This window comes from Esox lucius, chromosome 12 (genome assembly GCF_011004845.1).
Source record: "Esox lucius isolate fEsoLuc1 chromosome 12, fEsoLuc1.pri, whole genome shotgun sequence".
Classification (NCBI taxonomy): domain Eukaryota; kingdom Metazoa; phylum Chordata; class Actinopteri; order Esociformes; family Esocidae; genus Esox; species Esox lucius.
The window spans coordinates 30,828,797-30,854,297 of NC_047580.1; the positions used below are offsets into that span (position 1 = coordinate 30,828,797).

Consider the following 25,501-nt stretch of genomic DNA (forward strand, 5'->3'; position numbering starts at 1 on the left):
GTGGGGACCTGCGCTGTTGACACCAGTAGTCACCTTGTAAATCTTACCTACGCCACCTGCTGGCAGGGCATTGTAGTGAGAAACATCACTAAACATAATTTATCCATCCGGCCTTACCATTATCCTATTCTGTGTCTGTTTCGGGAGTTCACCACCTTGTCAGTTCCACTATTCGGAGTCGGCAGGGGAAAGGTTTCAGGGACACGCAAGAAAAATACCAGCATATAGGTCCATGTGTGTGCTGTTGAATGAAAATGGGCAAACCGAATTCAAAATTCACGAAGTCGCTGGATTTATTGTGAGTTTTAACAGATAGTGTTAATGAGAGATACTACGTCATTAAAGGCTAAATCCCATTTTAAACCCAATTTTTAAAGCCCCAAGCAGGATGAACTGCACCCTGGGTTCGTGTGTCATGAAGAGGATTTACATTAGAGGGCGCTCTGGCCTCGTCATCCACCTGAAAGACAGTACAGAAAAAGGTTCACACCGGGCTAGTAGAATATGTAGCAAGAGCTCACTGAAAAGTGTGTAATGAGATCCCAGTGTACTGTAGCCAGCCAGCAGGCAACCAGAAGAGGATAACGTCACTGCGAACATTCGTTAAAACTGTCTGATGGATAATGCGACATCGATAGATGAGTTGTGACATGTCAAAACAAGTTCAGAAATCGAATGTTAAGCTAACTAGCTAGCTGTTGCTAGCAAACACCACAGAGCCAACACATCGACTCAAGATAAATACTTATGGACACGACGTGGTAACTTTACCCACACATTGGAAAAACTTGCAAAACGATCGAGAAGGTCAAGTATGGACTTTTAACATAAACGTAAAAGATAACCCGAACTGTTAGCTACAATAGCTAGCGAACGTTACCATGTTAGCGAAGCTAGCTCGCTGCTAGATTACACCAATACAACAACAACCAAAAAGTGATTCTACCTTTGGGCCTGTGTCGGTACTGTCATAGAACTACGAGACTTTGTTCAGGAGTATTAGTGATTGTATATGCCGTAGTTAACTATAGATAGATTGCTTTCGATATATTTATGTTTTGATGATCTCTTAATGAATGATCTAGTCAGGTCATTCCGTTATGCGATTAATAAACTGTAAGCTTCTCTTTCATAGCCCACATTATATTACATGGACCCAGAGACCCAGTATATCTATATATTTCTGTATTGACCCTCTGATGGTCAGACTGGGATGAATAGGGTGACGAAGGGGAAAATGGCAGTGCTCACAAAGAGAACCAAAACGGAATGAATGGCGGTGGAAATACTGACATTATGTAACTGGCTTCTAAAATATGTAGACTTACTGATCCTACTTTAAATTGTTGTTTTCTTGGAAAGCTTACATTACTATTATATGATGCAATATTGTTACGGGTTTCATACTTAAAACACCCAAGGTCTGTCATCACCTAATTTCAGTTAGGCTATGTTTGTAAAATGTATGGCACTGTTATGAAACTGGCTCCCAAACAGTGCAGATACGTTAGCTAGATGCATTGTGTCACAACCTGATCACAACACTGGCAAAAAATGATAGACCATGGCTGACCTTTTATCCCATCATAAGAAGGTTAATGACCATTGTTCTAATTCCAAATTCTATGTGCTGTTTCAAGCCCAGTAGAATTACTGAGAAAGCAGCAGATATTCCTAGAACCAGCGTGACAAGTTATAAGCCAGATGACAAGCCTCAACCCGTGTCTGAACAGTCTTTCAATCGAGGTCGTTTCTGTAGACTCTTTCGATTGAGTAATAACACATTTGACATTTAAGGGACATTTTTAGTTTTTTGTGTGTTCACAGTGTCCAAGAAAATGGCATGTTTTGACAAATGTTGTATTCTGGTTGGTTCACAGACAGGGGTGACTGCTGCTCTAGCAGACACAATGGAGTGCTGTCCATGAATGCTTTCTTTCCCCCTTTATCTCACTCAGCCTCGCTCACTCTCCATCTGTAATCCCAGAACAAATTGTCCAAATGTCCAATGACAAAACATACATTATCTTGTTTGTTTCAGAGGGCATATGTTTTTGCCTCAGAGCTTTTTCTAAGACTTCCTTTCAAGGAGACCCTAACGTTTTATGCACATATCGTGTTATTGTCGTTGAATTTTTTACCCCTGTTCCTCACATCAACAGCAAGACCATGTCAACAACGTAATGGCAGACAGGGAAGAGGCGCTTTAGCAGCCTGACCACACGCCAAGCCATGGACAGGCCACAGGTTCCTGCCCCAGGGCACCTTGAGAGTAAGGCCGGGCTGGGGGCTGACAGCACCGGCACGGCCCCAACTTCTCCACACACCCTGGTCGCAGCCGATGATGTCATATGGACCGCACGGGAGGTGGAGGCGGCCTCTGACTTTGGAGGGTTGAACGACCTGTGCGAGCTGGGGGTCGAGGGGGAAGAGATAGCTGTGGTGGAGGGGCCAAGGTCCCCCATCTCCAGGGTGTCATGGGATGGCACTGGCAGCCTAGAGAATGGAGGAGAGAGCCTGGAGAAAGACAAGACCAGCCACAGCAAACTAGACAGTCCAGCAGCTGTTGATTACACTGGTAAAACAGAGTTTCGGTTTTTTCCCTTGTTTTGTTCAAGTGTGTGGTGGTTTTCAGTTTTAGTTTGAGTTCATACTGTAACTGGTGCCAACATCAAATTACTATGGACAGTCAGATTCTATTCAGGTAACAAGTGGCTATTGCGGTGTTCTCAGTTACCACAGTAACCTCCTTTCTTTGAGAGGTGTTTTTTTTATCTCTGTGCCTCAGACCTGTTTCACAGCTCACAGTGTTGTGTCTGTGGCTCAGACCTGTCTCACACCTCTGTGTTGTCTGTGTTAATTACCTGTCTTACACATCTCAGTGTTGTGTCTGTGTTGAACACCTGTCTCACACCTCATGTGTTGAACACCTGTCTCACATCTGTGTTGTGTCTGTTGGAGACCTGTCTCACACCTCAGTGTTGTGTCTGTGCCTCAGATCTGTCTCACCCCTCTCAGTGTTGTCTGTGTTAATGACCTTTCTCACACGTCTCAGGGTTGTGGCTTTGTTGAAGACCTATCTCAAACCTCCCATTTTTGTGTCTGTGTTGAACACCTGTCTCACACCTCTCAGTGTTATGTCTATTGAAGACCTGTCTCACACCTCTCAGTGTTGTGTCTTTGTTGAAGAGTGTTGTCTTGTGTACAACACCAGTGTCGCAACTACTCTTTGTTCAAGATCTGTTTGACGTCCATGTTCATGACCTGTCTCACACCTTGTCCCTGTGGGTTTCTCCCTCTTAGACCTGTCTCACACGTCATCTCCTTCGCTGTCGGAGCAGCTGCGTCTGGGTCGGGACGAGGCCGCGGGCCCTGGGATCAATGTGGAGTGCAGGATCTGTGGGGACAAGGCCTCTGGGTTCCACTACGGTGTTCATGCCTGCGAGGGCTGCAAGGTGAGGGCTTCTGCCAGGCTACCTATGGCAACCTCCTCCTAAATGAAACATACATGCTCAGGGTCTCCTCCCAGGAGGTGTTGCCGTGGAGGCTGACGGTCACAGTCTGAGCTTGGCTTGAGTTTAGTTTGGGTCCTGTGTGACAGGCCGGCGTTGACGTGGCCACCGAGTGTGACTGCGTTGTTGAATTTGCCCTCCTTGTAAGGCCTCCAGTTGTGTCTGAGCCAAGTGATCTCACTGTCTGTCTCTTCTGTGCGTCTGTGGCGGGGCTCAGGGCTTCTTCCGACGGACTGTCCGGATGAAGCTGGAGTATGAGCGCTGTGAGAGGGCCTGCAAGATCCTGAAGAAGAACCGTAACAAGTGCCAATACTGTCGCTTCCAGAAGTGCCTGGCCCTGGGCATGTCTCATGACGGTGAGACCTCTCAACATGGACATGCTGATCGAGTTACAGTCTTCGTGCTAAACGTGTTGCTCACACATTGGCTTAAGAGGGTACATTCTGGGATTTGTGGCTACTTGTTAAACCGTTGAGCCAAAATGGGTGCTGGAAAATTGTGTATTTTGCTATTTGTCAGTGTGCCCCATGTCATCACAATAACTTGCTTATACTCTAAATATCATGGCTACCGGAGTCGTACTTAAAGAATATGGACGTATTACACATCCAGCCCAAAATAAATTACAAAAAAATATTGTTTGCAAAAGTCCCAGGCTGTTCTTCAATTTCCACGGGCATGATCAAGGTTATATATCAAATCTTCAAAAATAAATTTAAACCATGAGATAAGTCATGTAAAAAGTTAGATAGGATTAAAAAAAGAAGCTAATAGATCTGAAAGACGAAAAGTTGAATAGTACCCAAGAGAAACCAAAAAAAGTTAAAAATGTGTTTTAAAGATCTGTTATGAACATCTGTTGTTTTCTCTTCTCGTTCATCAATGTTGCTGCCGTCCTCCCCGTTTCCCCAGCGATCCGATATGGACGGATGCCCGAGGCTGAGAAGAAGAAGCTGGTTGCTGGTCTGCTGTCCGAGGACATGGACCCTCGGCACACTGGAGGCTCGGACCTCAAGACCCTGGCTAAACAGGTGTACCAAGCCTACCTGAAGAACCTCATCATGACCAAGAAGAAGGCCCGGAGCATCCTCACTGGCAAGACCAGTTGCACATCGGTAAACTTTGTAGATATACGGTTTGAATGATGACTTTCAGCTTCTCGTGAATTTTTATATCTTTTTTTTTTTTTTTTAACTGTCCCGATATCTATAGAAGTAAAAACTTATTTTGTTTGTGGCTGGAATCTTATTTTATTTTTTTTAAGAAATTGAAAAGTAATTAAACTCCCCCGATTTCTCTATGCACTCCCCGACAGCCATTCGTGATCCACGATGTGGACACCTTGTGGCAGGCGGAGAGCGGCCTGGTGTGGAACCAGCTGGCCCCCGGTGCCCCCCTCACCAAGGAGATCGGCGTGCACGTGTTCTACCGCTGCCAGTGCACAACGGTGGAGACCGTCCGGGAGCTCACCGAGTTTGCCAAGTGCATCCCCGGGTTTGTGGACCTCTTCCTTAACGACCAGGTGTGGCACCGCGGACGTGTATCCGTCTGCTTTTACGGAGTGGCCGGGTGGTCTTTGTACACCGTAGCGTAGCATACACTAACCCTAAGCCCTGAAGTAGGACTGGGACCCATGTGATTCAATATCTTCCTGATAACTAGCTGCAACGAATGGAGTCCTTCTGGCCTTGGGTTAAGCATTCCATTGATGTGAAAGAATGTGCTTGAAAAGAATGTGCAAAATGTGTGTTTCCTTGTCAAACCAGGTGACTCTTCTGAAGTACGGCGTGCACGAGGCCATCTTCGCCATGCTGCCCTCCCTCATGAACAAAGATGGCCTCCTGGTGGCCAACGGGAAGGGCTTTGTGACCAGGGAGTTCCTGAGGAGTCTCCGGAAACCCTTCAGTGAGATCATGGAGCCCAAGTTTGAGTTCGCTGTTAAGTTCAATGCTTTGGAGCTGGACGACAGCGACCTGGCTCTGTTTGTGGCCACTATTATTCTCTGTGGAGGTATGGAATACTTCTGAAACAGTGGTACATGTCCTGCTCTTATGGTCCTGACTGTAATGTTAAAATCCTGTGGGGTGAGATTTTCTTTCTTCTAATACAATTCCTTGAGTGGAGCTGAGGAGATGGTGTGAGGAACTCCAGAGAGATTGGGCCTCATTCACCAACTGTTCATGGGAAGAAATTCCTTCTTAAAACCCACTTACGTTGTTTCCATGAAGATTCTGACATTCACCAATGTTTTCTTATTTGGGATTTGTTCTTAGGGAAGAACAGAATCTACGCAAACTCAAGAGCACACTTATGCGCATTTGAGTGCTGACATGTTTGTGCCAAATAATCTTTTATTGCATTTTCTTCAATTCCACAGGTTTATACTACTTTGTCATTAAATAGCGTTTTAATATTTTAACGATAGTTCATTTTTTAGCGTTTAACATCACGCCGAGTTTGAATATTTCGGTAGACTCCATTAAGCATTGTTAAACTGACTAACAGTTCTCATTAAGTTTATTTCCACCACAAATAGCATATATGAACTGTATAGCTTTTGTCACTGGCAGTTTTAATTGCTTATAAGCCAGTCATAGTAAAATCTTACTACTTGAATAGTCATAAGAATTGAACCCATGCTAGCAAAACTTTACACTGCCAAAGCAATTTCATGGCATAAGAATGTTTGTTTTTCTTTCATATGTGAATGACATTGATACAATAACTATCAATGTAGGTGATGATAACTGACTTTTTCATCAAGTGAAAAGATTGTGGAGACCCCTCCTCTTTTACTGCACAAGGGGTTGTGGCCTATATTAACCCCAAAAGCATGCACGGATGTATACTTGAAAATCCACCAGAAATAGTAGACCACCCAGGAACCTTTGGCATGCAATTTTTTTGCGTACTATGGTTTGGAACATACTAATCTTCTCTCATAGTTATCTGGCATACTATATGGTATGCAAGTATGCAATTTGTGATTCAGCCTCTGTGTGATTTCTGTGCGTACATACGACCCTGCAGAATCATGCCCTTTTATGGGGATTGGTGCTTTGCCTATGCTAATTAGGAACAACTGGCATGCGCTTTCAATTTACAGGGATAACGGGATTCATCATTATAAGAACATAGGTGCGAACAATTCTGCGGTTGAATCTGACGTAGACTTCTCTTCAGACCTTTCTCAAGAACAAATTTTAAGAAAAAACGTAGGAAGATATTGGTGAATGAGGCCCGTTGTTCGTTGGCAACTCTGCCGTGTACATGGTCCAGCTTGCCTGACTGTTGTGTCTTCTGCAGATCGCCCAGGTCTGATGAATGTGAAGCAGGTGGAACAAAGTCAGGACGGTATTCTCCAGGCTTTGGACCAGCATCTCCAGGTGAACCACCAGGACTCCCTGTACCTCTTCCCGAAGCTCCTGAACAAGATGGCCGACCTCAGGCAGCTGGTCACCGAGAACGCACTGCTGGTGCAGAAGATCAAGAAGACCGAGTCCGAGACCTCCCTTCACCCACTGCTGCAGGAGATCTATAAAGACATGTACTGACTGAACCGGGCTAAACCAGACTGAACCAGATTTGACAAGAATTAACAAGACTGGAACAGTAGCCTACATGGGGAGTAAAGGACCATCTTAGCAGCGTATGAGACCTTGCCTGTACCCACTAGAAATGCAGATCTATCAGTATATGACTGACCGGACTAAACCGAACTGGACCAGACCTTGATTGACCCACTACTACAGGAACTAGATTTAATCAGACCTCACTGCTCCGTCAACTTCAGGAGATATGACATATACTGTATTAGCCCTCTCCCTAAGCACAGCCACAGACTGTTCAATTCAATAGAACTTCATTGTCCCCTTAGGGGTCAATACTGTTGTGAATAGCAATATGGTTACAAAATGATGTCACGTATATATTTATATAGTGCTGTCTGGAACATGGTCTTCTCTGTTCATGGGTGAGGAAATTCAGTGTTGCCCTTGAGGCACAACGTTTTATCAGTTAGACAATATAATCCACTAGCCTGCTCTGACTAGCAGTTGAGCTTAGAGACTTGGTTAATAGTTGGATGGATTGACATGTTCCTGTAGGAACAACGATAAGGCACTAACACTAATGAACATTTAAGAACATGTATGAATATTAAAATGCTACTAAATACATGAGATAGTAGTGCAGGTCTTCCACAGTAAAACTTTGAAGGAGTTTTACTGCCCAAACCAGTCTTGTTCCCGAATTCTGGCAAAACTTTTCTAACAAGTTCAACTTTGCTTTAGTCGTAGAATGGAGTACAAGATTTCATGAGTGTGGTTGTAGGTTTGATGTTGAGGAAATCATGTTTATTCAGGTTACCAAGTATTTAGAAGTTCTGAAGAGACTAGATTGACGTTGCTTAATAAGAATGGGTGTTCTTCAAGGACAACAGTGTTGTTTAATATGACTAGTAATTGGTAAAACAAGTTGTCTTCTTTTGACATAATAATGACCCATTACCCTTGTTTATACTGCGTTCAAGTGAATATACAATCATTTTGTTTGTTTACGTTCGACTCATACCTCCATCTTAGAATAGTTTCACATTTCCTAGGCTCTATGCGTCCTGCTAACAGTAGGGATATCTAATAATGGTTTGTTTTGTGCAATATTTTACAACTCGGCTCAAATGTTGAGCAGAATATAGAGACTTCCACTTTTCTGACTCCCAATGTACTGTAGCTCCTATAAACCCCCATTTGGATATATTAGGGACTTTAAGCGTAGTTTAGTTAGTGAAACCTTTTGTGAATTTAATTGCTCACAAAACAACGGTGGTATTTTTTTTTAGCTTGGTAGGTCTGTGGTTTAAGCGGAGTAGCTAAGTGGCAAGGATTTGTATCGCTTTATGCTACTTTGGTGAACATGATCGTTTTGAGGTTATAAAATATATACAAATTCTCAGTGATTCTTGGTTATGGACAGGTACAACTGTTAAGTGTGACTACCCAAAACTGTGTAGCCATTGGTTTTTGAAAAATACTGAGATAGTGAAATCATATGTATATGTTTTGTTAAGTTGTAGTTGTGTTGGTAAGTGAGCAGAGAGCCAGCAGAGGACCAGTTCTTAAACCTCGGTGTTACTTCTGTTACGGGTACATGTTGTTTAATGGTATCTTCATGTCTTGTCAAGACTCAGGGCCAACAGTGGAGCGAAGTTGTGAATGACAGTAGTGTCTGGCATTATAATACGTTTGACTTTTAAAACATTAACATCTGTACTACCAAAATGACAAGCCTTTTAACATTTATTTTTTTAGTATAAGGAACCGCCATGCCAAGGAGGCAAGGTTGTTAGGTTTGTATTGCAGCTAACCTTTCTGGGATCCACAGAAAACATTAAACATGCCAATGCTATGTTTGTATGGTACACTATTCATAATACCGAACGTTAGCGGGCATGTAGAGAACTAAATCCATTTAAAAGATAACATTGCCATCCGTTGCTCTGCTACCGAGACGGTTGCTTTGTCTGAGCAGTCCTTGACTCTGAGCTCACTGTCCCGCGAGCGTTGGACGATGCAGACCTGCTTTAACAGGGTCTTCACAATGCACACGTCAAACGCTTGCAACGGCGTTGATGACGTGGGGGGGGGGGGCGATATGACGACAGCGGGAGTGCAGCACTTTAAGTCCCCTAACCTTGTTGCCTTTTTGTCGAGCGAAGGTTTTTTACCATTACCACCTGCAATTGGTCATCTTGGGTGGAAGGTAATGTCTTTACTTAGGTTGGATAACCACTCAGGACTATGATGAACAGCACTAAACTAACATACTCCGTGAGGATTGTTTAGTAGTGGTTGTGTCTGCAATGTTGTTGTGTCTCGACCTGCACCCTAATCAGCCTTACACTATCTGAGTTTTGGGCCTTTTAATAAATGCTAAATAAAAAGGTTTTATATAGCGTCCTGGGTCTCAACTACCTCATGCCTGTGGTACAATATACCCATGTACTATGTACAAAAGCTATCAAGGCACCGCACAACTGAAAGTTCGTTGGAAATGTACAATTAAAATGTTTTTTACTTGCAGTGTGTATGTATGTGAAATCTATTCATGTTAATGTCATGTACGCTGCATATTTTTTACAATATTCTTTTTGATTCTTGGCCACAGTGCTTTTATGACCTGAGCTGGTCAGCCCCAAAGCATGATGCTGCCACAACCATGCTTCACTGTGGGTATGGTGTTCTTTGGGTGATGTGCAGTGTTTTTGCACTAAACATACCTTTTGGAATTATGGCCAAAAACTTCAACCTTGGTTTCATCAGACCATAACACATTTTCCCATGTGCTTTTGGGGGACTTGATGTTGGTTTTTGTAAACTTCAGCCAGGCTTGGATGTTTTTATTTGTAAGAAAAGGCTTCCGTCTTGCCACCCTATCCCATAGCCCATTCATATGAAGAATATGGGAGATTGTTGTCGCATGTAGCACACAGCCAGTACTTGCCAGAAATTCCTGCAGTTCCTTTAATGTTGCTGTAGGCCTCTTGGAAGCCTCCCTGACCAGTTTTCCTATCGTTTTTTCATCAATTTTGGAGGGGCGTCCAGTTCTTGGTAATATCTCTGTTGTGCCACATTTTCTCCACTTGATGATGACTGTCTTTACTGTGTTCCATGGTATATCTAATGCTTTGGAAATTCTTTTGTACCCTTCTCCTGACTGATATCTTTCAACAATGACATCCCTCTGATGCTTTGGAAGCTCTCTGTGGACCATGGCTTTTGCTCTGAGATGCAACTGAGAAAATGTCAGGAAAATCCTACTAGAATAGCTGAACTTTATTTGTGATTAATCAGAGTCACTTTAAATGATGGCAAGTGTGTAATGACTTCTCTTTAACAAAGGTTTGAATGTGATTGGTTAATTTTGAACACAGCCACATCCCCAGTTATAAGAGGGTGTGCACACTTATGCAACCAGGTTATTGTAAGGTTTCTATTTTTCATTTTTCCCCCTCAAAGATTTCAGTTTGTTTTTCAATTGAATTATTTACATTATAGGTCACATTAAAATTGCAAAAGGTTCTGACATGATTTATCTTTGTCTCATTCTTTAACATCACAAAAACCTGGCATTTTAACAGGGGACTTTTTATATCCACTGTATTACAGTCTAATGAAATTTTACTAGCATTCTACCAGAACTACAACAAGCCTACTTTAGTTGGACATGTATGTGCACATGATGGAAAAAAGGAGTTGCCTAAATATGTATTATTTAATAGCAAAGAAATGCCACAACTTTGTCTAAAATGATCATATTAGTCATATTACTAAGCAACCATTAACTTCCGTCATGTGCACGTCATGTCCAACTACAATAATGTCCAGGATATTCGACTGACCATAAAAAAAAAAAGATTAGTTGCAACACTTAAAGCTGACGAAAAAATTCGAGCTAAGTGGCTTACTATTTTAATTAGCTTAATCCTTATCAGTGAGGCTGGCCCTTAAACAGTTTCCTTAATATTTGTCTCTAATTTGACTTTAGTACATTATATTTACAAGCAATAAATGATAAATAAAAGCCGAGGAATCTCTGCTTAATTCGTGTAGTGTTCTTTGACATTTATCATGATTGATAATGGGTTTTCATTGGTTGGTTTCCTAATTGGGTATGTGTATTTAGCTGAAAAGTTTTAGCATGACAACTGGTGCAAGAACGTGCAAGTGACAGGCCAAAAAATGGATACAGGGATAGGAGAAACTTCGTCTATTCGTAGTGGCTTTACTTGTAGGTATGTACCTCAAGATTAACCTGTAACTTCAATGCAATTAGTTTGATTGTGATTAGATTGTTCAATACTAGACCCCCCCACCAAAGAAAATGCTGTTGCACAGGCCTCTTGACTAGTGTTTGCAGACGTTGCACTGCTATAAGCATGTTGAAAAACATCAACCGAGGAAGTGGGGTTTCTGACTCTCCAGCACGAGCTTCTTTAGTGTTCGTGACGTAAGTGATTTAACTGATTGTGTGCCACTAACAATTGAAGACGTCTGTTTTTGAAAGACACAGGCTACTTACTCGACCAACATGGAACGGTATGGGTTTCCATACGGTGACTCTTACGGGCGTACTTTAATTGATAGAGGAATTTGCAGGTATTATTTTTGATCTCAGAACTTTTTTTACACAGCCCGTCTAACGTATTCTGAAAAGCTTACAGTGCTGTCTGTAGTTCGGTCTCATCACATTTGCTTGAATGTTTACATCCGGTCGGAGCACAAGTTGTTTTGGTCAACACAGTCACCGCGTTATAAAAGTGGAAATGATTTTATTTAACTGCGATCAAAGCATATATATTTTTTAACTTGTTACTGAAAGGTATTAAGTAGCATTTTAACTTAACAACTGTCTGAACTTGTTAAATGCCGTTGCTATGGACTTCACTTCCTCTAGTTGCTAGCTGCTGATTGTACCAATTTAGCTTTAGTTTAGATAGGCGCAACTAGTTAAGGCGCGTTACTAAAACGCGTTCGAACCCCGGTCACGTCAAGAAAAACCAGAAGAACTTGAGCTTGCAGTCTTGACAGTTGTTTGCTGATGTGATGTTGTTGGTTCTACCTTTTTAAATGTACTGTTAATGCAGGTATTTACTACGTCAACATTGTTTTTACAGACAATTCGTGAACGGTTGGTGCAGATATGGTTCAAGCTGTCATTATCTGCACGAGTTGCCATCCGTATTGCCTCCAACATCCCAAACATGCAGATACTTCCAGAAAGGTGTATGCTGGTTTGGTGAGCGCTGCAGGTGAGAGATCATACTCTTTAGTCGATTGCCCTAAATCGGTGCACAAACGTTACCCATTTTGTGAGATTTAAAGCACTGGCATACTTACACTTTCTCCAAATGTATCTGGCTAAGTTGAAATTGACCTAAGTATGGTCTACACAACAATTTATTTCACTGATGGTATTAAGGAACCTTTTTTAGATTCAACCAATAGGTTGAAAAATGAACAAATTACATAGAAAAATGGACACCCAAGACTAGTAAATATTTATTTTCAAAATGACTAATCATGTCCCTCCTGTTATGTGGATGACCCAGGTTGTGTAAACTACTCCATGTCTCCCACTTTTGTAAGATGTGAACTTCTGTTTTCAGATCTCGTGTATTCAATAGGATTTCGATCTGCACTCACTCCTGGCCACTTAAGACCAGTCCAACATATAATCTTGATCCATTACTGGGTGCTTTTTAAAAAATTGTTTTGGGGGTCAATGTCTTGCTGGGAATCTCATTAATTTGGAAGGAGACCCAGCTTTCTTGCACTGGGTTTGAACAGTGAACTCAAATATGTTGGTGTTCTGGTGTTCTTTTTCTTCTTGGAGGCACCATTTTATTCCTGGAAACCTACAGCTTGTGCATGACCAAAAAGCTCTATTTTGGTGTCATTGTTCCAAAGGAGATCGTGCCAGTTTGAATTGCAGTGAGGCCTTCTTACATCTCAGCAGTCTGTCATCCTGGGTCACCGTCCATACATCCCCCATCCAGTTAGCAACAGATGATGGGAGTTGAGTCAATCGTACCTTGTCCAATAGCCTATCTTTGTTGTACTATATTTAGGTCTGATCTCCATGATACAAACAGTCCTTTGCTGCATCTTCCATCAAGGTCTCTTTAGGCCGGGGGGGGGGGTGATGTTTACATTGGGCTCGATTCGTTTCTTCACTGAGATGAAAGAACCTTTCAGAATGATAACCATCTCTTCAGCACTCCATCCTTTATGCTATAATGACAAGACTGAAGCCACTTCTAAGTAGAGAAATGCTGCCTGATAGGGTCTGAAAGCTTGTCGGAAAAAAACACTCATGACCTGGGTAATGTCGTCTGCACAGTGAAGCATTGTGGTGGGAGTGTCATTCTATGGCTACTTGACTACACTGTTCAGGATCGAGGGAAGCATGAACGGCACAAAATTGAGATCCTTCAAGAATCTGATTCCGAGTGCACAGGACTTCAGACTTGGTGATGATTCATCCTTCAGCAAGGCAATGACCTGACCCACACAGCCAAGATGATGCTTGAGTGGCTTTGGGACAAGTGTGTGAATGTCCTTGAGTGGCCCAACTAAAGCCTGGCCTTGAACCACAATAAACATCAGTGGAGAGACCTGAAGACCACCGTTCACTGACGCTCCCCCTCCTGTCTGACCGGGCTTGAGAGGATCTAAATGGAAGAAGTGTAGAAACTGCCCTAATCCAGGTATGCTAAGCTTTTGGAGGCCTACCTAAGAAGACAAAGTGGTGATCGCTAACAAAGGTGCTTCTACAAAGTACTGAATAAAGGGTCTGAGTGCTTATGCATAAATTTCACACAAATTGGCACTTTTCTATCTTTTTGGTTTGTTTTTATGGGGTATTGTTTGAAATGATGGCAAAAAAATACTATAAGTTAAGTCTAACAAAACATTGTGCAAAAAAGTGAAGGTCTGAGTACTTTCTCAAGGCACTACATGTTGGGCTACCCACTTATAACATGCACTGCCTAATACTGTAAAATGTCTGCCCCCAACTCTGCCTTCATTGCACATTTACACAATCCATTGGTAATATACAGGTACTTTTAATATTTGGAAATACTTCTACATTTTCTGCTCTCCTCCATTTGCACTTCTGGTTAGATGCGGACTCCATTTCGTTGTACTGTTCAATGACACAGTTGAATCGGAGTCTAAACATGGTCCCATTTTCAATAGAAGAAATGGAGCATTGCTTGAATAAAGTGCACGGGTGCCAGTACTCATGGCAACGACCCTAACTCCCGTTTTCCCTGTCCTCCAGATATCTCCATGTCACTAATGTTGAGGCGGCCACCGCGGGATTGAGTAGAAGGGGCTCGGCTCCTGCGGTTAACACCTCTTTGTTTGGCAACGCACTGCCTTACCGCAGAGGCTCAGAACCCTCTCTAATACAAGCATGGAGACCATCCAGCCATGGACAGTCTTTTCGGGGTCCAGAGGCCACGCAGGTCCCTGTAGCTCACTCAAACCACAGCCATGGGCACCAGACCACAGATATTACAGAGGAGAACGCAGAAGGCCCATCGCACGCTTCCCCCCAGCGACCAGTCATTGGTAGGATTTTCCACAGCTCCCCTGGTATCGAGGTATATTGTTAACCTGTCCACAGGCCTCTGTGTGGTCTTGCCAAATCCAATGATATGCAGGACAATGGATATAGAACGTTGCAAAACCAGGCCTAGGGTTTTCTTTCTCTCTACATGGGAGTTGATCGGACCATAATGAAACCCATGTAATTGTAATAGGCTGTAAGCGTGTCCCTTTTTGCAGCCAAGTCGTCGCACACTCACGGCGCTGATCCCCAAGGCCCAGTCCAACCGTGTCCCGAGGTATCGGCCCAGAGTGTAGTTCCGTCTGGCACACTGTCAGCTCAGGCAGGTGAATGGAGGGCCCCAGTCAGCCAGCAGGTTAGTCATGATGTTGAAATGGGATTGTTTGGGTGTTCCTAATACTCCATGAAAACAAGTGCCCTCTTATTTGGTTCAGATCAAAGCTTTTGTTGTCCTTCTGTGTGTAAATGGAATAAATTCAAAACTCGTCGCACAGCTTAATTTCTTCAGACGCAAGCAGAATTTCATACATTTTTGTTGCACGACCGTGCGTCAAACTGGGCGGTCGCACGTGTTTGTGAAGGAATAAGGCTCGGAGTCAACGGCCAGCAACGCATGTAGAAACCATACTTCTAAGCAGTGAAGTGAAACTTAACGTTTGTTGCGAGTAGCATGTGTCTTTATCCCAGGGGGCATCAGGGTGCGATTCCTCCGCCCGTCCTGACCTCCAGCCAGATGACGCAGACGCCTCCAGCCGGAGTCAAGACGTGACCTGCGGCATCTGCATGGAGACGGTGTATGAGAAGGCCGACGCCGAGGAGCGGCGCTTTGGCATCCTGCCCAACTGCTGCCATGCCTTCTGCCTGAGCTGCATCGTCACCTGGAGGAAGACCAAAAACTTCCAGGAGGAAGTTGTCAAGTAAGTCGCGGTGATGTCGTTTTAGGTTCGGACCTCGACCTACTTGTCTGCGACGTCCTGTTCTCTTTAGAACTCTGCTTGGGTTTACTAACAACCTGGTCTGTCTTAAGGAGTTGCCCACAGTGCAGAGTCAAGTCAGCGTTTTATATCCCCCACAAGTACTGGGTGGAGGGGCAGCCGAAGGAGACGCTTATCCGCAGCTTCAAGGAGAAATGCAGGTCTGCTTAGTTCTCCCGGCTCCAGATGTCGTCATTGATTGTGTTCCGATTTGGTTTTGTGGTAAGACTCTGTTCTGTTTCCACTGTCCAGTAAAAGGAGGTGTAACTTCTTCATGCGTCACGGCGGTTGTCCATTTAAGGCCGAGTGTCTCTACTGGCATGACCTGCCCCACGGCTACCGGCCCCCTCGGCGCCGCCTGTCGGCAACCTCCGTAAGTAAACTGTCAGAATATGGGGCTCATATGATCTGGTACAATTCACCGTAAATATTTATTTTGACCCCTTAATCTGTTTATAAATTACGTTCTCGGCTGCTCGTCCTTTAGCGTCATGCCATGAGCCTGGATGATTTGGACAGCCTACAGCTTCTTGACTTTGTAATTGCAATGACTCTGCTGGATGACTTGCTGGATGAGGACGAGGACGACGATGAGGACGGGTTCCCACTGTACCTGAGTGGCTCGGAGTATAACCTAATCTGAGCACCGCCACTCCGCCCAATGAATTTACTCTGCTGTGGCTGGTTAGGTCATCAGTCTAATAAGACTGCTTGTTCACGGACCGTCTCTGGTGGGCAAGGGATATTTCTGTGAGGTGAACGCTGTTATTAAATCTGTTCAGACTGCAAAGATGACCCAGGTTCACTTATTTGTCTGGTTAAGCCCTTGACCGGTCTCAACCATCGACTGACCGTTGTTTGGATCCAGGACTGCGTTTGTCTTCCTCTTTCCCTGGGAGATTGGTACTGGGTTCCATATGCTAGTCTGTTAATTGATGTGGTGGTCTCCTTTGGTTGGCCCTCTGTTTCATTGATCTGGTTTAAAAAAAAAAGTCACTTGTGCCAATTGTCACTTGCTATTTGTACCATTTAATCTTTTTTAATGTAGTGTTTATTTTATGTAGGTCCAAATAAAAATGTTATTGTCCTGAGACATGGCTAGATTTGATAGTGCCCTAATCTAGCCATGCCTCAGGTCAAGACCTTGTTATTAAAGTGTATTTGAATTAGAGCTGCTTACCTCTGATGTTGACAAGGTATCATTCTCCTGTTGCTGTGTCTGTATACTAATTAAAGAACCAATGTCAGATTTTATTGCTTCTAACCCGTTTTGTATTTTCATGCACAGAAAAAAGCTGTCTTCAGTTTGCTTCACTTTAATTCCCTGATTCTGTTGGCATTGTTCATGACTGATTGCTTGACAGTACAGGTAACTGGCCTACAAATAGCCTAGCGTTATAAATACTCTACTAATGGATCACTCTTAATTTACCCATGATATATTAAGGTATTGATCCTCCTGCATATGACTTCATGTCAAACTTGATTTGTGTTTTAAACCTTAAATATGGAAGCCAAAACGTGAGTGCTTTACTGGTTGTATCAAGAACTCTTGGTGTGGATGACTCATGTTTTCAAAGAATGCTTCCTATTGCAGTTTTACTGGTCACTGCAACTCTAAGCATTGCTGGCTGTGTCATCAGGGATGACATATGGCTGAAATGGACTAGTGTATTCCTTTCACACAAACATTTCAGAGGTAACCTTTTGAGGGTGTTTTTTTTTTTTTTTCTTCAAACAAATTGCATACAAATTGGGTAGGTCTCTGACGAAATAAAAGACCACAGCAGCGTGGAACATCAGAATGTACTGTTCAAGTATGTGAAAAGCCCTAGTAGTAATCTAATGACTCCTGTTCAGTAGGTGGCGCCAGCGGCCAAACCACGTCTTGAAGAGGGGAGTCTGACGAAGTAAACAAATTATGACATTCCGAGTCGCTGTTTAGTGGCAACAATTAATTCCAATTTTAGTCTTACCTTAGTTGAACACTTGTGTATTGGCTACTACTATGGACACAAATACTCTGTTGCTCAAGTTTGATGGTCGATCCCGTTTGCTGGTTCGTTCTCTCCTCTCCGGAGCTACCGGTGCCCGCCGTGCACGGTGTGTTTTTCTGAGGCAGCGACGTTCAGAACCGGACAGCTGCCTCCACAAGTGTCTACAAACGCTTTGCCAGCATGAAATATTCCCGACTACTGATGCGGAAACACTGAAAACGTAAGTAAAGAATAGGAACTTATTCCATTAATCTACGCGTATTTTGGTCTCCTTATTTGATTTCCATGTAAAAAAAAAAGAAATATAGGATTTTATTGTAATATTTTGTTTTGAGGCACAGGCCTCTTATTGATTCTGTACCCTCTGTTTTTAACTACTCAAACCCCCGGTGCAGTAAGCCTAAAACGTATTGCTGTAGCAATTGTGCACCAAACTATTCTTTCCATTTCCAACCACCCCAGGAAACCACTTGTGTGCCTATTTCCTGTGGCCTTCCAACAGAACCTGTTGTCCTTTCTACACCTTGTACACCCTGAGCTACCACAAACCAGTGTTCTTCACCTACTGGACTGCCTTTGCTTGGACGAGCCTGTCCGAGACTCCTGGGTGTCTGTCCTGGTCTCACAGCTCCGGAGAGATCTCGGAGCCCCTGGGGGAAAGGATTCGATACTCAGCCCTCAGTGCCGAGACCAACTGAGGGGCCTGTGTGAACGTCTGAAGGGTGGTGGCAAAGCAACGGGATGGGCTTCGTATTTAGACGGACCAATAGAGCCGCAGCTGTCGTCGACATCACAGAGGAAGAGGAAGTGCGACCGCGTGAATCTGGACTCGGAACCCGAGGAGGACTCCGGACGGAGGAGTAAGAGGAGGAAGTTGAGTCTCTCTCCTGCTGTTGAGGCCGACGGGAGCTGTTGCAGTACGGCAGGCGGTGGAGTCACAGAGGGTCTGGAAGATGAAATGGATTCAGGCAGAGATGATGATGATGATGATGATGATGATGGCGGCGGCGGTACAGAGGTCAGAGTATATGTGGAGCCTCCACAGCCGACGGTAACCGTTAATCCGTGCGATGCCCTGCCCGAGCATGTCAAGGTAAGAGAACTGAGCATGTCGAGGTAAGGCTTGTTTACGAAGAGTAAAGTGAATTTGTTTTTGTCTTTCAGGCGTCAATCCCTCAAATTAGGGAATTGTTACAAAGTGAAATGGAGGAGGTAAGAATGATACCGCGACAGGTGTACGTGAACGGAGCTGAACACAAAAATGTATTTTTTCTGACTGTATCCTCTTTGTTTAGTGGGATCAAAGCTCTGTAGATGTCTTTAAGGTGCTGAATGACTGTGCCCCTTCTGAGGTTGGACTTTTTTAACTTTACAGTAGTAACCAACTTTATGCATTCAACCAAACCCTCCCTGGGGCTAACTACAACCCTACTCTATATGTCCGTAGGTTGAGGTGTTATGTGGGATGCTATATTTGTCAGAGACCCCAGAACAGACCTTACCTCAGCTGTGTAGCTGCTTGCTGGCGCTCAGCCCTGACCTCAGTCACAGCACCGCAGCCTCACTCATTAAGAACCTCCTGCTGGGAAAGGTAACTTGCCACTCATTCAAAGACTTATTTTTCCTGTACAAATGGCCAAAACCGAGCCGTGCTGGGCTTGTCTGGCCAACATCATCGCTGCCTTGCTGGAAAGGACCGTTGGGTGGACCCTCTAGTGCGACGAGGAATAGTTTGTCCTCATGACTTAGGTCTCAGACATTTCCACTCTGGTTTACCCTTGGCAGGTGATGTCCCTCTCTGAACCTGCCTCGCGCTGCCTTGTCACGGCTGTGACGTCGCTATGCAGTCGCTATCCCAGGCCAACATGCCAAGCTCTGATTGGACCGATCCTGGATGGGCAGCCAGGTCAGTGGGAAACCCACGTTGGTCTGTTGTGGACTCCGAACTAGACATGCTGTCAGTCAAATTTATGCTGTCAATATATTATGTTGTATCCAGGCAGTAATTGCACAGCATCAGTTACTCATTCCATCAGTTACTCATTCTTGCCTGGATATAGAGAGATTAGATATATCTATAATATATTCTGTTTTTATTTTCCATTTCTGAATCTGTGATCCCATTCAGGCAGTGCACAGACTGAGCTGCTCAACAGGTTGATTGAAGACTGCCTTGATCCCCACTACAGACTGCTGGTGTTTCAGTAAGCATTGCGATGAGACCAGAAAATCCTTGCTGACGTTGCTGCACTAATCCCCGATTATATGTTCTTCAATACAATGTGTTCTGAAATGGTATTTCCTCTTTTTCTAGGATGACACTCAAAGGGATTTGGAGTGAAGGAGTTTTGTCTGTTATTCATGCCCTTTTGGACAAAAAGGTGACTCTCACATCTCCTTCATAGCATAGCATCATCTTCCGCTTATCCGGGGCCGGGTCGCGGGGGCAGCAGTCTAAGCAGGGATGCCCAGACTTCCCTCTCCCCAGACACTTCCTCCAGCTCTTCCGGGGGGACACCGAGGCGTTCCCAGGCCAGCCGGGAGACATAGTCCCTCCAGCGTGTCCTAGGTCTTCCCCGGGGTCTCTTCCCGGTGGGGCGGGACCGGAACACCTTCCCAGGAAGGCGTTCCGGAGGCATCCGAAACAGATGCCCAAGCCACCTCAGCTGACCCCTCTCGATGTGGAGGAGCAGCGGCTCTACTCTGAGCTCCTCCCGGGTGACCGAGCTTCTCACCCTATCTCTAAGGGATCGCCCAGCCACCCTGCGGAGAAAGCTCATTTCGGCCGCCTGTATCTGGGATCTTGTCCTTTCAGTCATGACCCAAAGCTCATGACCATAGGTGAGAGTAGGAACGTAGATTGACCGGTAAATCGAGAGCTTCGCCTTGCGGCTCAGCTCTTTCTTCACCACGACAGACCGATACATCGACCGCATTACTGCAGAAGCTGCACCGATCCGTCTGTCAATCTCCCGTTCCATCCTTCCCTCATTCGCGAACAAGACCCCTAGATACCCCTAGAACTCCTCCACTTGAGGCAGGCACTCTCCACCAACCTGAAGTGGGCAAGCCTATTCCGACTGAGGACCATGGCCTCGGATTTGGAGGTACTGATTTTCATCCCCACCGCTTCACACTCGGCTGCAAACCGTCCAAGTGCATGCTGAAGGTCCTGGCTTGAAGGGGCCAACACGACAACATCATCCGCAAAGAGCAGAGACGAAATCGTGTGGTCCCCAAACCTGACACCCTCCGGCCCCTGGCTGCGCCTAGAAATTCTGTCCATAAAAATTACGTACAGAACCGGTGACAAAGGGCAGCCCTGCCGGAGTCCAACATGCACAGGGAACAAGTCTGACTTACTGCCGGCAATGCGGACCAAGCTCCTGTTTCGGTCGTACAGGGACCTGACAGCCCTTAGCAAAGGACCCAGGACCCCATATTCCCGAAGCACTCTCCACAGGATGCCGCGAGGGACACAGTCGAATGCCTTCTCCAAATCCACAAAACACATGTGGACTGGTTGGGCAAACTCCCATGAACCCTCCATCACCCTGTAGAGGGTATAGAGCTGGTCCAGTGTTCCACGACCTGGACGAAAACCACACTGTTCCTCCTGAATCCGAGGTTCTACTATCGGCCGTATTCTCCTCTCCAGAACCCTGGCATAGACTTTCCCGGGGAGGCTGAGAAGTGTGATCCCCCTATAGTTGGAACACACCCTCCGGTCCCCCTTCTTATAAAGAGGGACCACCACCCCGGTCTGCCATCCCAGAGGCACTGTCCCCGACTGCCACGCGATGTTGCACAGGCGTGTCAGCCAAGACAGCCCCACAACATCCAGAGACTTGAGGTACTCAGGGCGGATCTCATCCACCCCCGGTGCCTTGCCACCGAGGAGTTTCTTAACCACCTCGGTGACTTCAGCCCGGGTGATGGACGAGTCCACCTCTGAGCCCTCATCCTCTGCTTCCTCAATGGAAGACGTGACAGCGGGATTGAGGAGATCCTCGAAGTACTCCTTCCACCGCTCGACGACATCCCCAGTTGAGGTCAACAGCTGCCCACCTCTACTGTAAACAGCGTTGGTAGGGCACTGTTTCCCTCTCTTGAGGCGCCGGATGGTTTGCCAGAATCTCTTCGAGGCCAGCCGATAGTCCTTCTCCATGGCCTCACCGAACTCCTCCCAGGCCCGAGTTTTTGCCTCCACAACCACCCGGGCTGCAGCCCGCTTGGCCTGTCGGTACCCGTCAGCTGCCTCAGGAGTCCCACAAGCCAACCAGGCCTGATAGGACTCCTTCTTCAGCTTGACGGCATCCCTTACTTCCGGTGTCCACCACAGGGTTCGGGGATTGCCGCCTCGACAGGCACCGGAGACCTTACGGCCACAGCTCCGAGCGGCCGCTTCGACAATGGCGGTGGAGAACATGGTCCCTCTCCTTGAACTGCCACCTTAACGTGGTGGAGGGGTTTGAGTACCCGAGTGACCCTAGGAGCTATGTTGTCTGGGGCTATATGCCCCTGGTAGGGTCTCCCAAGGCAAACAGGTCCTAGGCGACGGGTCAGACTAAGAGCGGTTCAAAAACCCCTTAATGAAGAAAAAAATCATGTGTTCTGTGACGTCGCCCGGCATGGCGCAGCCGGGGCCCCACCCTGGAGCCAGGCCCGGGGTTGGGGCTCGTTTGCGAGCGCCTGGTGGCCGGGCCTTTCCCCATGGGGCCCGGCCGGGCCCAGCCCGAACGAGCGACATGGGGCCGCCCTCCCGTGGGCTCACCACCCATAGGAGGGACCATAAGGGGCCGGTGCAGAGAGGATCGGGCGGCAGTCGAAGGCGGGGGCCTAGACAACCCGATCCCCAGACACGGAAACTAGCTCTAGGGACGTGGAATGTCACCTCGCTGGCGGGGAAGGAGCCTGAGATGGTGCGTGAGGTTGAGAGGTTCCGACTAGAGGTAGTCGGGATCACCTCTACGCACGGCTTGGGCTCTGGAACCACACTCCTTGAGAGAGGATGGACATCTCCTTCACTCGCACGTAAACTACTCCTTTAATGTGCCATACCTATCCAAACCCAGAATTATTGACTTGACCACATTGTGCTGATTGTGTGTGAAAATTGTTCACGTAATCCTCAGTCTGTCGTTTTGTTTGAGCGGTGGCAAACTGGCTATTGGAACTAGGCCTTCTGTAGGGGGGAAAAATCATTGAAAACGTACTGAACTAAGTCAAGAAAATCATGCCGTTGCTCAGTTACTTCATATGAACATTGAATGTCTGAAGCAAGTTCAGCACGCAAGTTTGAATGCAGTAATCACATAGTACTGTTGTTTCCATTGGTGGCTAATAGGAATGGAGCTGCAGTAAAAAGAACTGTCACACCAGATGATCATTTGAAACAAAACCTCTTGTTGAAAGTTCATCTTTTAAAAGGCAGATGTTAACAAATTACCCAACAACAGCTGAAGCCTCTTCAAAAGCTCTCGTTTCCGGACCTTCTGGAAGGCATGATGTGACATTTGCCACCACAAAAACAGCCCTGACCATTGCAAATCAAATTGTGATTGGTTGATTCTACAGTCATTCTTGAATTGAGTCGGTGCAATGATGTGGGTTGGTACTTTCGATCCAAATCCTGAAGGTCTTGCTAGTTTTTGTCTACCCAGAGACCACCAAAGAGTAATTCTGATTGGATATTGTCTGATATTTACCCTTCTCTTTCTTCAGTTCGTGTTGGAAATTAGATCGGAAGACCATTTCAATAAAACAAAACATATTAAATCAATGAAATATGAATTAAGTTAAGAGACGAGTTAGCATAATGTATTTGCATAAATCCTTAGGCCTTCTCTGAAGTGGTAGAAGGTCCTGGTGCTTCCCCACCGGTTTTGAGGGTGTATTTTTTTTAATCCCTTCTCAGCTGGAGCTGAATGAAGACCTTCTCACGATTTTCACTGACCAGTTAAGCAGCCAGGCTCCTCAGTTCGTCACATCCATGAAGTTTGCCAAGATGTTGCTTACAGTTCTCACCAAGTATAACATGCATGTAAGTGGACAAGTTGTTTCTTCTTTGTTTCCGCACTATTTTCGGCACTTCTGTATTAGGTGATCTGTACTGAAATAATCGCTTTTTTAGGGAACCAAAAGTATTAGACAACTTCACGTGTGTGTGTGTGTGTGTGTGTGTGTGTGTGTGTGTGTGTGTGTGTGTGTGTGTGTGTGTGTGTGTGTGTGTGTGTGTGTGTGTGTGTGTGTGTGTGTGTGTGTGTGTGTGTGTGTGTGTGTGTGTGTGTGTGTGTGTGTGTGTGTGTGTGTGTGTGTGTGTGTGTGTGTGTGTGTGTGTGTGTGTGTGTGTGTGTGTGTGTGTGTGTGTGTGTGTGTGTGTGTGTGTGTGTGTGTGTGTGTGTGTGTGTGTGTGTGTGTGTGTGTGTGTGTGTGTGTGTGTGTGTGTGTGTGTGTGTGTGTGTATAAAGTAGTGAAAAGTGAAGTGTCCATGTTTTATTTTTATTATAACTTTATTTCAACAAGGGGCCCTGCGTATGCATGTTTACACATACAGTTTAGGTATAATGATTTAAAAACAAACAGGGAAAAAAACACATTGAATGTACAAAACATGATGATCCCAGATGGTAGAAGACAAAATACAAAATATGAACACGGGTGTTATTCCCTTAGAATTCCCTTAGGTGTAACCCAGGGATGGGTTCTTTGTTGAATTTATTTTTAGAAATTTCTAGCATATGATTACTAGTTTGCATATATGAAACATTTGACTACTTTAAATTGTATTGAGGTTGGCGTTCTACATGTTAGTGGTGGTATCAATATAGAATAATAAAACATTTTTATCTGTAAAAATATTGTTAGAGCTGACAGTGTATATGGGAGAACATTTATGGAAATATCCCCCATTGATGCTGGGATACTGATGCAAAACAGAATACTCACTGTCCAAATACAAATCCTAGTATACTGCAGCCTTGTGCCAGAGCAGTTTGGCCTCATAGCGATTATACAGTCAGTAAAACCGCTCACACACAACGTGGACCAGAACAGGTTTTCTTGCCCATTTAATAACACTACACAAAGTGCTTTGTGTATGTATTGTTCATACACATTCTGTTTGTTTTTCCAGTTGACTGCAGTTCACCAAAGCACTCTGTCCTGCTGCCTGTCTTCCAACCAAACCTTCCTGAAGAAGTCCCTCCAAGCTGCCCTGAAGAGAATCACACATTCATGAAACACTGACTTACTCCCATTTATAATATTACAGGAATAAATGGCTGAGTGGCTGAAAATGTTTGGGTCTTTGAATTTCAGCAACTTTTTGTTTGTCAAATCTATAAAAGCACTGATATATCATAGACTATCTTGATTGATGTTAAATTGTTTATTATAGCAATGCGTGGTAATAACAAATTGGGTCATTCCCACTATGTGGTACAATCTGGAACCTGATTTCTGCCAAAAAAATATTCTTTTTAAAGTTTCTTATATGCTTAAAGACAACTGTCACATGAATGTCAGAGAAAACAGTGGTCAAACTCAGGCACTTAAATCTTTATTATAAGCCGATTGTTCACGCAAGACCATGATATATTTCCACCCTGTTGGGGACAAACATATCTGAAAGGGTAAAGGAAATCACTGCTCTAACTGTGGAACCATGGGACTCAAAGTTAAAATGCATTAATAATAAATACAATATCCACGGGGGAAACATTTTGATCAGATTTGTCAATTCTCAATTGAATAGTTGCTGTGTTATCGTCAGTGACTAGTCCCTATTCAATATGTCGGTGACCTAGTCTTGATGACTCAGTAAGTGCTAAAATACGAACTATAGTCTCTAGCCGGTATGATAATATAGTTTTGTTTTTCA

The 25,501-nt window shown here is 44.8% G+C and overlaps 3 protein-coding genes across 8 annotated transcripts; all 3 read left to right on the forward strand.

The window, feature by feature from the left end:
* The first annotated feature begins 445 nt into the window (after window positions 1–445).
* On the forward strand, window positions 446–9,592 carry ppardb (peroxisome proliferator-activated receptor delta b). Of its 2 annotated transcripts, XM_010893343.4 has the most exons (8): window positions 446–807; window positions 2,163–2,578; window positions 3,304–3,455; window positions 3,730–3,868; window positions 4,425–4,627; window positions 4,828–5,034; window positions 5,279–5,522; window positions 6,819–9,592. In XM_010893343.4, the coding sequence occupies exons 2-8, from the start codon at window positions 2,233–2,235 to the stop codon at window positions 7,064–7,066; spliced, it is 1,539 nt and encodes a 512-aa protein (XP_010891645.1). In that variant the 5' UTR covers window positions 446–807; window positions 2,163–2,232; the 3' UTR covers window positions 7,067–9,592. The 2 variants fall into 2 exon arrangements, with proteins under 2 accessions (XP_010891645.1, XP_028979783.1); XM_029123950.2 differs by having other exon boundaries at window positions 446–2,578.
* A 1,606-nt stretch (window positions 9,593–11,198) lies between these two features.
* mkrn4 (makorin, ring finger protein, 4) lies at window positions 11,199–16,876 on the forward strand. Of its 5 annotated transcripts, none has more exons than XM_010893346.2 (8): window positions 11,199–11,304; window positions 12,187–12,321; window positions 14,358–14,650; window positions 14,867–15,003; window positions 15,318–15,565; window positions 15,676–15,783; window positions 15,875–15,995; window positions 16,110–16,876. In XM_010893346.2, exons 1-8 carry the CDS (start codon window positions 11,252–11,254, stop codon window positions 16,263–16,265), a joined length of 1,251 nt encoding a protein of 416 aa, XP_010891648.1. In that variant the 5' UTR covers window positions 11,199–11,251; the 3' UTR covers window positions 16,266–16,876. The 5 variants fall into 5 exon arrangements, with proteins under 5 accessions (XP_010891648.1, XP_010891646.1, XP_010891650.1 ...); XM_010893344.3 differs by lacking the exon at window positions 11,199–11,304 and adding an exon at window positions 11,408–11,519; XM_010893348.4 differs by lacking the exon at window positions 11,199–11,304 and adding an exon at window positions 11,413–11,519 and having other exon boundaries at window positions 15,336–15,565.
* A 570-nt stretch (window positions 16,877–17,446) lies between these two features.
* Window positions 17,447–24,911, forward strand: fance (FA complementation group E). Its single transcript, XM_010893349.4, has 10 exons — window positions 17,447–17,839; window positions 18,082–18,712; window positions 18,784–18,831; window positions 18,915–18,971; window positions 19,067–19,210; window positions 19,405–19,525; window positions 19,748–19,823; window positions 19,934–20,000; window positions 23,537–23,662; window positions 24,755–24,911. Exons 1-10 carry the CDS (start codon window positions 17,631–17,633, stop codon window positions 24,857–24,859), a joined length of 1,584 nt encoding a protein of 527 aa, XP_010891651.3. The 5' UTR covers window positions 17,447–17,630; the 3' UTR covers window positions 24,860–24,911.
* Window positions 24,912–25,501: the final 590 nt, after the last annotated feature.